At 42.9% G+C, this 14,232-nt stretch overlaps 1 protein-coding gene across 1 annotated transcript in view; it reads right to left on the bottom strand.

The window, feature by feature from the left end:
* The window catches only part of LOC132821482 (claudin-16-like), a 39,348-nt gene extending 29,798 nt beyond the window's left edge, over nucleotides 1-9,550 (bottom strand). The window contains exon 1 of the mRNA XM_060834075.1: nucleotides 9,437-9,550. Coding sequence (XP_060690058.1) covers nucleotides 9,437-9,550 — 114 coding nt within the window. The remainder of the gene's footprint in view (nucleotides 1-9,436) is intronic.
* Nucleotides 9,551-14,232: the final 4,682 nt, after the last annotated feature.

Here is a 14,232-nt window from a genome sequence, read left to right on the forward strand (position 1 = left end):
TGAAAACGTTGCCCCTTAGGTCTCTTTTATATCTTTCCACTCTCACCCTAAACCTATGCCCTCTAGTTCTGGACTCCCCGACCCCAGGGAAATGACTTTGTCTATTTATCCTATCCATGCCCCTCATAATTTTGTAAACCTCTATAAGGTCACCCCTCAGCCTCCGACGCTCCAGGGAAAACAGCCCCAGCCTGTTCAGCCTCTCCCTGTAGCTCAGATCCTCCAACCCTGGCAACATCCTTGTAAATCTTTTCTGAACCCTTTCAAGTTTCACAACATTTTTCCGATAAGAAGGAGAGCAAAATCGCACACAATATTCCAACAGTGGCCTAATCAATGTCCTGTACAACCGCAACATGACCTCCCAACTCCTGTACTCAATACTCTGACCAATAAAGGAAAGCATACCAAACGCCTTCTTCACTATCCTATCTACCTATGACTCCATTTTCAAGGAGCTATGAACCTGCACTCCAAGGTCTCTTTGTTCAGCAACATTCCCTAGGACCTTACCATTAAGTGTATAAGTCCTGCTAAGATTTGCTTTCCCAAAATGCAGCACCTCAAATTTACCTGAATTAAACTCCATCTGCCACTTCTCAGCCCATTGGCCCATCTGGTCCAGATCCTGTTGTAATCTGAGGTAACCTCTTCTCTGTCCACTACACCTCCAATTTTGGTGTCATCTGCAAACTTACTAACTTCCAGCTCACTGAAAAAGAGATAATTATACCCCTTGCATAGACCTTGGCAGTCTCCTAGAGCAATAACGGGTTACTGGCCATACCCAAATGTCCCAGAAAGTTTAAAACTCCCGCATAAAGTAACCAATAAACTTGCTGTCCTTGAAGAGAAAAGGATCCATGCGCTAATGCCATGAACCTGTCCCATTACCTCTAGCCTTAACCTTCAAATACACTGCTGCATGATCAGAAATGGCTATGTTCCCAATTGTACAGGATTGGACCGAATCCAAAAATATACTGGCAGAGCAAAAAACATATCAATCCTTGTGCGGCACGTGTGTGGGTTGGAGAAAAAGGTAAAGTCCCTACCCTCAGTGTGAAGGCATCCACCCAGCCCTAACTCCACACATAAGTCCACCAGTTGTTTGGATTGCAGGGAGGTTCCTGGGAGACCCCTGCGTATCCTGTCCACATCAGAATCCATAAGACGATTGAAGTCTCCCCCATAATCAGGTAGTACACTCCAAGGGCCATCAGCCTGGAATGTGCATCGGTTAAAAATTTAAGGGGGTGTGCCAGGTGACAATGAAGATATCATATCTCCTCCCCAAGTATTAGAGCTCTGAGAGTCACGAACTGTCCATATTTGTCCTTAATCTGGTCTAACAGCTGAAATGGGAGATTCTTCTGAATGAGTATAGTCACTGCTTGCATTTAGATTAGATTACTTATAGTGTGGAAACAGGCCCTTTAGCCCAACAAGTCCACACCAACCCGCCGAAGTGCAACCCACCCAGATCTATTTCCCTGCATTTACCCCTTCACCTAACACTACGGGCAATTTAGCATGGCCAATTCACCTAACCTGCACATTTTTGGACTGTGGGAGGAAGCCGAAGCACCCGGGGGAAACCCACGCAGACATGGGGAGAATGTGCAAACTCCACGCAATCAGTCGTCTGAGGTGGGAATTGAACCCGGGTCTCTGGCGCTGTGAGGCAGCAGTGCTAACCACTGTGCCATTGTGCCACCTAATTTTAGAATTGAAAGACAAGAAGAACAGCAAGCTGAACCCTCCTGCTGGGACTTTAAATGCTCCTTATCATCTAGATGGGTTTCTTGCAACAGAGCGACATTGATCCTCTCTTTTCTAAGAAACAAAAGCACTTTCTTTCTCTTAATCGGTGAGTGATTTCCCTTTAATGTTCCAAGTGCACCACTTAAATGAACAACTAGCCATAGCTATCTGTTACAACCCGTGACCCCCCGAGAGGAAGGACCCTACTCATAATGCGCTGAGTGGAAACAGTAAATAATTCCATAAAGTCTAGAAAACACAACTACAAACGCTACTAAAACAAAACTTCTAAAAGCTACTCCTACAGTAAACCCACACAAAAAACAGATAATAGGAGACTTTCCCCCTTGCCCACAGGGGGCACTCACACAACCCACTAACACTTCCATGGCTCCTTCTAGCTGAAGCCACGCCCCAAACCCAGGCAAACCAAAAGTAAAGAATACATGTATCTTATAAACAAGGGAATTAGAAGGGGGCGTTTAACCCATCCCACCCATACATCAACCCCTGTCATTACTGATTTAAAAAAAAACCTCAAATCAAGAAAAAGAAAAAAAGGGAAGAATAAAATAAAAGGGGAAAGAAAGAAACCCCACATAATGAAAGGGACAAAACCAGGTAAACAAAGTAAACAACAGAGAAAACAAATAAAACACTATTGTGTATATTACTTGAACCAGCCAGTCAATTTTACTTTGTCCAGGTAGTCCTTTGCCTTTTCTGATGAATCAAAGATATGCACGGACCCTCCGTGGCTGAAACGCAACACTGCCAGGTACCTTACAGAGTACTGAGTGTTCAAGTCTCTCAGTCTCTTCTTTGTTTCATCAAAGACCTTCCTCTTGTGGATCACAGCTGCAGAAAAGTCCTGAAAGAACATAATTTTCAATCCTTTGTAGATCAGGGCCTGTGGATCCTTCCCCAACGTTTTCGAAGCTTGGAATGCCATTTAATTGTCTATATAACACTGGAATATAGTATCTAATATAGAATATAATATAGAATATAATACTAGAACCGGGCAGGGGTGCGAGTCTGATCCGGGCCTGCGCACTGTGAACCGGTGAACTCATTTGACTCGCACCCGGCCCACCTTGGTTTCCATTACCAAGAATTGCTGAAGGAATTACTCAAAGAAGCTGACTGGCTAATCCCCTTCCTCTCGTTCCAGCAATCCAATAACACTGATATTCTTCATCTGACCTTGATTTTCAGGGTCATTGACCTGCTCCACTGAGGCCCGTACCTGTTTCTCCAAGTCCTGGATTCTGCCACTGTCTCCAGTCCGCTGCTCAACCTCCTCCACGTGCTGCCCGAGATGCTGGATCTCCTGCTCATGCTTTTGTAACATGGCCAAGACCGGTACCAGCCTAGTCTGGGTCTCCTCCATCGCTGATTCGATTTTCTCTCAGAGTTTAACGAACTCTGGAACCAGGCTCTGCTGAACAGGTTAAGTTCAAAGGAGTTTCCACAGAGGTTGGCGCTGCGGCTGTGGGCATGTCCGTTACTGTAGGGGGATGCCCTACTTGTTGCGATCCACACTGCCCTTTACCTTTGGTCATCTTCCCTGATCACTAAAAATAATGTACAGAGATTCTGGGAACTTAAAATTGCCGATTTGTACAAAAACAGCTAGTAAGGGGAGGGTAAAAACACCACTTTGCCTAGGTTGTGATGTGGAGACCTATTAGTTCGCCGCCATCTCAGAGCCCCCCCATTAACACCTACTTTAAACCTCAATCTCTCCTTTGCCATTATTAACACTCCTTTTGACTGTTGTTCTGGGCACCTAATTTCACCATCTGTTCCACTCACTGCTGTTCCTCCTTTGTCAACAGCATTAAAATATCATTTACCCACCACCTTCAGTTCTGAAGAAGTGTCATTGAACTTGAAACATTAACTCTGTCTCTTTCTCCATAAATGCTACTGGAACTACTGCATTTTCTCTTTTTATTATTATTGAAAATTGTTGGACCCAGGGCACCCTGAGGAATTTTTGCTGTAATGTCTGGTGACTGTTCTCCAAAAACCACAACTATTTTCCTTTGTGCTGGGTGTGCCACCAATCAGTTTCCCCCTTGGTTCCAACAGTTTTGCTGGGGCTCTTTGATGTCAGACTTGATCAAATGCAGTCTTGATGTCAAAGGGTGGATCTCTCACCTCACCTCTGGAATTCAGCTCTATTGTCAATTTTTGAAGAAAGTCTGGAATGCAATCAGGAGCTGAATGGCCCTGGCAGAACTCAAACTAAGCCTCAATGAACAGATTACTACATTTGCCAGCACTGTTGATGACACCATCTTTACTGATTAATGAAAGTAAACTGACGAGGCAGTAATTAATTGGGTTGAATTGTCTTGTTTTTTGTGGACACCACATACTATTATGACTTTAGTTAATGTTACTAGTGGACAAGTCAGAACCCAGAATGATACCTGGTGTGATAAACCTCTTTCCTTAAATAAAGTGGTGGACATTCACTGAAATATATTCACACAAAGCTACAGATTTTCTCTGACAATAAAGCAGAACTTTATTTTATGAGAAATAGAATAAAGTAGAGTAAATTAAGCGATTTAAATACAGAACACAGTTTGCAAAATCTTAAATGCACAGCAAAACAAAGTCTTATCTATTCCCAAAAATCATTACATTGTAGTGATCAAAATCAAGAGAAATTATCCTGCTATCTCAAATAATTAAGTTAACTTAACTGCTTCTCCTCAATCCTGTCAAATGAACTGTGACTTGTTCTTATATGAATACTCACAACATGGAAAATATAGACTCTCTCAATGCTTTAACAGTCTACCAATTTCGAACCAAATAGTCCCCTGCTCTAGAAATCTCACAAGCTAAATGGTTACTTTAAGGTACCTCAGCATTCCCTGAACCATCCTATATTCCTTTCTACGAAATAAACTTCTGATACTAGTCAGTTAAAAATCACACAACACCAGGTTCTAGTCCGAAAGGTTTATTTGGAAGCACCAGCTTTCAGAGCGCTGCAACCAACTGATGAAGGAGCAGTGCTCCAAAAGCTAGTGCTTCCAAATTAACATGTTGAACTAGAACCTGGTGTTGTGTGATTTTTAACTTTGTACACCCCAGTCCAACACCGGCATCTACAAATCATGACACTAGTCAGGTCACCTTTAAAACTGCCCTGAGAGCTTTCAATCTTTGGGATTTCTTAAACTAGAACTAACTCTGGTTATTTTCATTGGAAAATAAGCCAATACATTTCAATGGTCATACTCCCAGTCATAAACGCAGTATGAACAATCTTCTATTGTCATAAACGCAGTATGAACAATCTTCTTTTAAAACTGTAAAGGTTTGCAGTCACCTGCTGTCTGATAGATGCTGTAGTAGGTCACTGTAGTGGAAAGACATTTTGACTACTTTTCAAAACATTTCTTCAAAGTAAACAAACCCATATGCCAATTGCTTAAAATTCAAACTCTAAAAATGATATTAATTTACATATAAACCACACACAATGCATCATCAATACTTGGACAATTTTTCACATTTTCAGGAAAGGTGACAGCATTTTTGCTGTGCTAGAAGTTTGGTTGCAGCTGCAGCTAGTTCTGGAGAAATTTTCAGTGCTATTGCATAATGTTATGAGGGCCCATAGCCTTTCTATCCAGGTTCTAGTGTTTTCACATGGAGTGAATTGAATTAGTTGAAGACTGGCAAATGTGAGGCTGAGTATCTGTGTCAAAGGCTAAGATGGATCATTCATTTGACACTTCTCATTGAAAATACTTTCAAGTTCTTCGGTTTTTGTCCTTTCCAATGATATGGGATTGAGGGGTTTAGGAATTGGGATGAAGGAAAAGGAGTAAGAGGGATGGAGGAACTGAGTGATGTAAATATGATCAGGACTGTTTGCTAATATTGGAGGGTAAGCAGCAGCACAAGGTGGTTGGGCTGAATAGCCTGCTTCTGTGTAGTGACTTAGATGTAATGTCCCACCACAATCCCAGTCCAGTTAAAGGTCACCACCAACCATGGGAGGTATGATGATCTTGGCATGACCTAATTGGGAAGTCTGAACAATTGAGAGTGGGAATATCTCCAAATCAGGCTGAAATTACTGAAGTTAATGTGTGTTAAATGAAGTTAATCATTACATTGAATAGTGTGCATCTTTCAGAGTGAGTGAGCAGCTTATTATAACACAGTGGTTTCACTCACAGCTCCTGGTGATTATTATGATCTGAATATTACCAGACCCTATGAGGCTTGACGTTCATCTGCATTACACGCGCAATTAACCACCTAATATGAACACAATATTAAATATTAGATAGAAGTTGCAGCATTGAGCTAGGCCATTCAGCCCACCTGGTCCAGAGTGGCACTGGGTACATTGACAATAGAACTCTGTCTGGCAACTGACAGACTACATCCATTCAATGGGAAACTTGCCAAATTACGATCCAATCAACTTATTAAAAGCTGACAGTCAAGCTTCTTACTCTATTAAGAGCCTTTCCATGGAATCCTGCCTCACCAGAAGCTGCCAGATAATCGGAGGCTAGCCAGTATCCTAAAGACACTTAGTTGAGACCTAGTCACATTAGGGAATCCAACTGTGAGAAGGTAAGTGATTTTCTGTTGCTTGTTACTGGAATGGGGAGATGGGGTGCAGGGCCTTGGAGGACAAGAGCGAAGATAGTGGCTACCCCCCCCCACCAAAAGCTCCCAGCAGTAAATCCAATTGCTCCAAATTTCTAACCTACTGGGAAGATAAATAATTGGCAAGTGGGGAGTTGAGGAACTAAAATGGCCAGTAATCGGCTACTTAAGGTCTTTAACTGCTGGTGAGTTGAGAAAGATTGCAATAATCATTCTCAGCTCAGTGTTTGATTGTTTACCTGGTGAGAAGAGGGTGAAGTAACTGCAAGGCAACTTGACAATTATTTCCCCTTGTCACCATCAGTGGGAAGGGAGTGGTTGGTGGTTAAACACCCCCCTCCCCCTTAAACTGTGAAACACTGAGTTTACATTGAAATAACCACATTCTGAATTGTGAATTCAAGTTGCTTTGTAATCCCTGTTTATACCGGATTTCCAGGCACTTTTCCTCTTCACAGATGTTTAGCCCAATGGCAGGTTCAGGAGCTCATGCAGCTTTTCAACTGGGGTGATTTGGTTTTATGATAAGTAGCTATTTTTGCTGATAGATCTTTATTCACAGGATCACAAAGAAAGAAAGTCTTGTGTTTACAGGCCTTTCATACATTTAGTACTTTGTGAAGCAATTTACAGCCATTGAAATAGTCCTGTGGTAAACTAGAAACAATTTGCACACAGCAAGCTCCCACAAACCGAACAAAGATTTTCTTTTTTGTGACAATTGGTCAAATCATAGAATCCCTACAGTACGGAAGCAAGCCATTCAGCCCATCGAGTCCATACTGACCCTCCAAAGAGCATCCCACCCCCTACCCTATCACTGTAACCCTACATTTCCCATGGCTATTCCACCCAATCTACACATAGCTAGGCACTAAGGTCAATTTAGCATAGCCAACCCACCTATAACATGCACATATTTGGACTGTGGGCAGAAACTGGAGCATAATTGGGAGGAAACCCACCCAGACATGGGAAGAATGTGTGAATCCCACACAGATAGTTGCCCTGAAGGTGGAATCAACACTGTGAGGCTGGAACGCTAACCACTCAGCCACAATGATGAGGAACAAACACTGGAACTACCCTGCTCTTTTTTAGAGTAGTAGAATCTTTTATGCCTATCTGTAAGAGAAGATAAGCTCCCTGCCTGTTCATAAGACAGCATCTCCAGCAGTGCAGCACTTCCTGCACTAGGTATGTCAGCCTGGACTATGTGTTCAAGTCTCCAAGTGGGTGACCTTCAGGTGAATGAAGCAATTGAGGTCCACTGATAAGCTCAGCTGAAGGAGGATCATTTAACCAGTTCAAATTTTCTCCTCTTAGAATCTAAACACACCTGTCTCCCATGACAGAATCCCATAATTCATCAACTGAATTCAATGTCCCAACTATCGATCCCACCCCTCCAACCGTAAAAAGGACAGAATGCTCCTGGTGCTCACCTTCCACCCTACCAACCTTCGCATAAACCAAATCATCTGCCGACATTTCCACCACCTCCAAACGGACCCCACCACCAGGGATATATTTCCCTCCCCATCCCTTTCCACCTTCCACAAAGACCATTCACTCTGTGACTACCTGGTCAGGTCCACGCCACCCTACAACCCACCCTCCCATCCTGGTACCTTCCCCTGCCACCGCAGAAATTGCAAAACCTGCACCCACACCTCCTCCCTCACCTCCATCCAAGGCCCTAAAGGAGCTTTCCCCATCCATCAAAGTTTTACCTGCACATCCACCAATATCATTTATTGTATCCGTTGTTTCTGATGCGGTCTCCTCTACATTGGGGAGACTGGACGCCTCCTAGCAGAGCGCTTTAGGGAACATCTCCGGGACACCCGCACCAATCAACCACACCACCCTTTGGCCCAACATTTCAACTCCCCCTCCCACTCTGCTGAGGACATGGAGGTCCTGGGCCTCCTTCACCATCGTTCCCAAACCACCAGATGCCTGGAGGAAGAATGCCTCATCTTCTGTCTCAGAACACTTCAACCCCAGGGCATCAATGTGGACTTCAACAGTTTCCTCATTTCCCCTTCCCCCACCTCACCCCAGTTCCAAATTTCCAGCTCAGCACTGTCCCCATGACTTGTCCTACCTTCCTATCTTTTTTTCCACCTTTCCACTCCACCCTCTCCCCTAACCTATCACCTTCATCCCCTCCCCCACTCATCTATTGTACTGTATGCTACTTTCTCCCCAACCCCACCCTCCTCTCCCTTATCTCTCCACTCTTCAGCCTGTCTACCTGTATTCCTGATGAAGGGCTTTTGCCCGAAACGTCGATTTTACTGCTCCCCGGATGCTGCCTGAACTGCTGTGCTTTTCCAGCACCACTCTAATCTAGTGTCCCAACTATGCACACGCTTCCTGACAATCTGCTCCAGCTGCTGATCACACTCTGTGTGAAAAAGTACTCCCATTTTACTTCAGACCTGCCCCAAGAAAACTTCAACTTTCTTCAACTTAGCAAGGAGAGAAGACCATTGGCCCTAATGCACAGGAACTGGAGGAGACAATTCTGCCCCTTTGAGCCAGTAATACAGGAATAGGAGGCCATTCAGTTTCACCAGCCTATTTCACCATTTAACAAGATTACACTTCTTCTCTGTATCTATCAATATTGGTCTTACACTGTTTCATCCCCTTACCTCATCAACTCTACCAACCTGTTTAAAATTAACATTCAGAAAATTCAAGGACGCCACAGGGGCTTGTGACCCTCCCTCCTCACTCAATTGCTAATTCACACTGTGCTATTTGATCCAAAGCATTGGCCAGATTCAGAAGAAGTTGTTTCAATCAGGTTTGGGTTTATTGTGGAATTTAAAATAAATGTAGGTTCAACAGTAACCTCATGTCAAAATTTTATAAGTAATTTTGCCCAGCAGCTGAGGATTTCGGAAACAGTTCTCAGAAAGAAGATCTGCATTTAACTCTATAAAAGCCTCAACTCTGATTTTCTTCCTCATCCCTCCCTTCCTTGACTATCAGGCAGACTCACCTCCAAACTATCATCTGCGTTCACCATCCAACAGTCTGTCCACGTGGCCACAATAAGGAAGCAGGCCGAAACCAGAGAGATGAAAAAAGCCACCACCTGCAGCACCTGCCTCATGCTAGCCCGTCTTCGCCTGGACTACCAAGGTGCAAACAACACTCGGAGGTCAACAAACCCTCACTCTCAATCCCAGTTCTCAGTGCTTCCCTCGCTGCAGATTCCTGCACTGACTGACTTTGGTCAAACTCACCTGAAAACCAGGTGACTGATCAGAGACTCCAGCCAATCACACCATCCCATTAGTACTGTGGAGTTTTTATTTCAGAGTTGAGGAAGTCACTTGTGTAAACTCAAGGACATTGTAAAGGACAACAGGAAAGCAATGAGGAGCTCGAACAAAGCTGGAATGAAGGAGAGGTCATAATTAGTGAATTATTATACACAGCAGGAAAAAAGTTGATGAATTAAAGGATACAAACAGCAGAAATGAGTTAGCTGACAAGAATACTGGTCAGAACAAAAACAAATCTCAGGAATGGTACAATATGGTCAAAGAACCAACGTTAGGGGCCAGGAAAGCAAGGGAGATAGTTCAAAATCCAAAAACGGAACTGGCAAGATAATTATTAATTTGGAGGAGATGTTGAAAAGGATGAAATATTTAGTCACAGTAAATAAGGAGAATCTGTTTCTAGTGGTGGAATGCTCAATAACCAAAGGACGCAGGTATAAGGTAACTGAAAAATAACAAATGGGAGATGAGGAAAACATTTTTAATTTTGTGCACGGAATGAAGCCTTCAAAAGGAACAAAAGTAAAAATTTTTGGAAAAACTCAACAGGTCTGGCAGCATCTGCAAAGAGAAATCAGAGTTAACATTTCGAGTCAAGTGACCTTTCCCCAGAACCAATGGTAGCTAGAAAAATGTTGGTTTCTACGCAGAAGATAGGGTGCGGGGAGGGGTTCAGGAGTAATGGTATGTGGAGATAGAGACCAAAGAAGAGAAGGACAGTTGGACAGACAAAGAAGTCGATAATGAACCGGCTAGGACGGTGAATAACTAATAATGGGAACAGATGGTAACTATGTTGGTTAAATATTTGATGGAAAAAGATTGCTCGGAATATTGGAGAAAGAGCAGGAGGAGTGGCAGTAACTGGACAATCTTCAAAAGTGTCTGCAAAGATTTGATGGGCTGATTGGCCTGACTCTATTAAATCTGAAAGAACTGTGCAAGTTGTAAATCAGAAACAACAACAAAAATTGCTGGAAAGGTTCAGCAGGTCTGGTAGCATTTGTGGAGAGAAATTAGAGTGAATGTTTCAACTCGAGTGACCCTTCCTCAGAACACAAGGACACTTGGAGGGGAAATTGCAGGTGGTGATATAAATGGACAAAGTCTTTTCTCTGCGGTGGGGGAGTCCAGAACTAGAGGGCATAAGTTTAGGGTGACAGGGAAAAGATTTAAAAGGGACCTAAGGGACAACATTTTCACGCAGAGGGTGGTGAATGAATGGAACAAGCTGCCAGAGGAAGTGGTGCACGCTGGTACAATTACAACATTTAAACAGCATCTGGGTGAGTACACGAATAGGAAGGGTTTAGAGGGAAATGGGCCAAGTGCTAGTAAATGGGACTAGATTGATTTAGGTTATTTGGTCGGCATGGATGAGTTGGACCGACGTGTCTGTTTTCATGCTGTATATCTTGATGACTCCATGACTGTAATCCATGTTAATGAATATTCTAACCTAATCTAGTCCCATTTGCCAGCACCCGGCCCATATCCCTCTGAACATTTCCTATTATACACCCATCCAGGTGCCTTTTAAATGTTGCAATTATACCAGCCTCCACCACTTCCTCTGGCAGATCATTCCATACATGCTCCCTCTGTGTGAAAAAGTAGCCTCTTACGTCCCCTTTATATCTTTTTCCTCTCGTACTAAATCTATGCTTTCTATTCTAGACTACAGGGAAAATACTTTGTCTACTTATTCTATCCATGCACCTCATGATTTTACGAACCTTTTTTTAGGTCACCCCTCAGTCTCCAATGCTCCAGAGAAAATAGCCCCAGCCTATTCAGCCTCTCCCTAAAGCTCAAATCCTCCAACCCTGGCAACATCCTTGCAAATCTTTTCTGAGACCTTTCAAATTTCATAATATCCTTCCGATAGGAAGGAGACCAGAATTACACGCAATATTCCAAAAGTGGCCTAACCAATGTCCTGCACAGTCACAACATGACCTCCCAACTTCATTGTAAAACATCCTGCAGCACTTTACAGAATCTTTCTCGAACAACTGTTGATTTTGTAAAAGTATTTAGTTTTACATCTGAAAGGAAGGGAAAGAGGTAGAGGTAGGATGACTTTAAGAAGAGAGCTTCAGAGCATAGGAACCAAGCAACTGATAGCACAACTACCATTAGCAGAGTGCATAAACTTGAAGATCCTCAAGAAGTTAGAATTGGAGAAAAGCAAGGACTTCAAAGGTGTGTAGGGGTAGAGCAGGATACAGGGTTGGGAAGAATGGTAGAGGCTAGAGGAGGTGATAGAGATAGAGAGAGTTGGAGGAAGTTACAGAGATAGGGAAGGTTATATGGGGCAGAGGTAGGTTACAGAAGTTGGGAGGGTTGTAAGAATTGGTGGAGGTTACAGAGAAAGAATGTTTGTGAAGGCTGGGGGAGGTGACAGAAATAGGGACGGTTGGAGTTTGCAGAGATAGGGAGGAGTGTAGGTGCTGGGGTGTAGGTGACAGAATTAGGAAGGGGTGTACAGGCTGGAGGAGATGATAGACAGGGTGGTACAGGCTCGATGACATTACAGAAATAGAGAGGAGTGTGAGTGCTGGAGGAGGTGAGAGATAAGGAAAGATGTACAGTCTGGAGGAGGTTACAGAAAAAGGTGGGTATAGATGCTAGGGGAGACGACAAATATAAGAAGCGGTCTGTAGGCTGGAGGAGATGATAGAGATAGAGAGGTTTGTACAGGCTGGAGAAGGTTATAGAAATAGGGAAGGCTGTAGATTCTCGTGGAGGTAAGAGAGATAGGGAGAGTGAAGTCATGGAGAGATTTGAACATAATGAAAAAAAGCTTTAAAATAAAAACATTTCTAGTTGGATACCCAATCTAAAGTGTATGTTCCTTACTTCTCCTGTTGATGGAGAAGTTTGATCTGTGTGTGTTGTCTTTTCCTTGTGGTAACACCTTATTCTGCACCTTTACTTTCACTCTAGTACCTTCGTCACTGTATGTCAGCACAATGATAGCTTTGATTTCCTGTTGCATGCCAGCATGCATCATCTCAACAATCTCCACCTTTCACATACTTTCCCTGAAACACAGACTGCAGAGCCTGGCCTGCAGTGATAGTGATCCAGTTACAGAGTGTGGTACTGCTCATGTTGCCATAGTTTCTGCTGCCTGCTTAAATTCCACGACTTGAATGGATTCCATAGCTCCCTCCATCCACAGACAAAATAACAGCTCTTCAAAATACAGTGTTTCTTTCTAATTCAATCTCCAGGCACAGCCTTTACTTATAAAGAAGAAACTCGATCTTATAAGGACGTAACAGGTGGTAACAGCTACCATCTGTTTGGTGGTGTTTTGAAGTCCATCCATATCTCTGTAGTCTTTCCCAAGCCCCAAAATCTTCCAACATACCTGGACATCACCTATGTCAGCTTGCTGATCCATTCACTTGCTTGCCCCAAAGATCTGGAAAATCCTTCCCACACCTCCTCCAAGCAAACTCCCTTTAGCCCGTTAAGATTCTTCTTAAAACTTATCTCTCTCTGATCAAAGTATTGGACATCTGACAGAATATTTGCTGATGTGGTCTAGTGTCAGACTTTTGCTTTACAATGTCGTATGAAGCAGATCAAGATATTTAATTTTGCCAGTTGTGCTCCATAAATATATGTTATCATTAAGGTACTCCTAAAGTGCGGTTAGTTATCCCATTTCTGGATTATGGTCCAGAAATGATGAAAAAATTATATTGTCCACAAGGGAAAAAAAAAACTGCAGGTGCTGAAATCTGAAATAAAAAAACTGAAATGCTGGAAATACTCAACAGCATGTGTGAGGAGAAAGAGAGTCCATATTTCAGATGTTCATTAGAACTGACGAGAAATGGAAATGTGAGAGTTTGCAAGCCCGTGGAAGGGGGCAATGGGCAGGAAGAACAAAGGAGAAAGTTTGTGGTCAGGTGAAATCTAGGGGAGATTAAAGATTTAATGATACAATTGCCAATAAGAGTGGTAATGTAGAAGGTAAAGATACAAAGGTTGTGTCCAAATAATGTCTGCATCACTGCACTGAATGACTTGTGTTGCGTTATATCTCCTGGTAAATTTAAAATACATGGTCATGTTATCACCACAAGATATCACAGCGTGTGACCTCAGGGGATAGAGGTGTCATGCTTCACCTTACCCACAGATCACTTGAAGCATGACATTCTACTGAAAATAGGTAACCTCTTAGCTCAAGTTTAGTCCAAGTGCCTGTGAATATATTGGTATATAATTGTTAGCTGTAATAAACAACTGTTGGATTCTTCAGTACAGAAATATCCACACTTAGCTTCTTATCTTACAAGGTATGATGTAAGTTGCATCAGGTAAAAAACACAAAACTCAGCAGCGGTGCGGATCTAAGAAAAGATTCTAAGATCTTGGTGGAAAATACTTGGAAAACTAATTGAAGACCAACCAAACAACAACTCCAGACATCAGAGAATTTGGACAATCAGCAGCATCAGTTTTTATGAGTACAGATAACTGTTGA

Source organism: Hemiscyllium ocellatum, chromosome 13, assembly GCF_020745735.1.
Source record: "Hemiscyllium ocellatum isolate sHemOce1 chromosome 13, sHemOce1.pat.X.cur, whole genome shotgun sequence".
NCBI lineage: Eukaryota > Metazoa > Chordata > Chondrichthyes > Orectolobiformes > Hemiscylliidae > Hemiscyllium > Hemiscyllium ocellatum.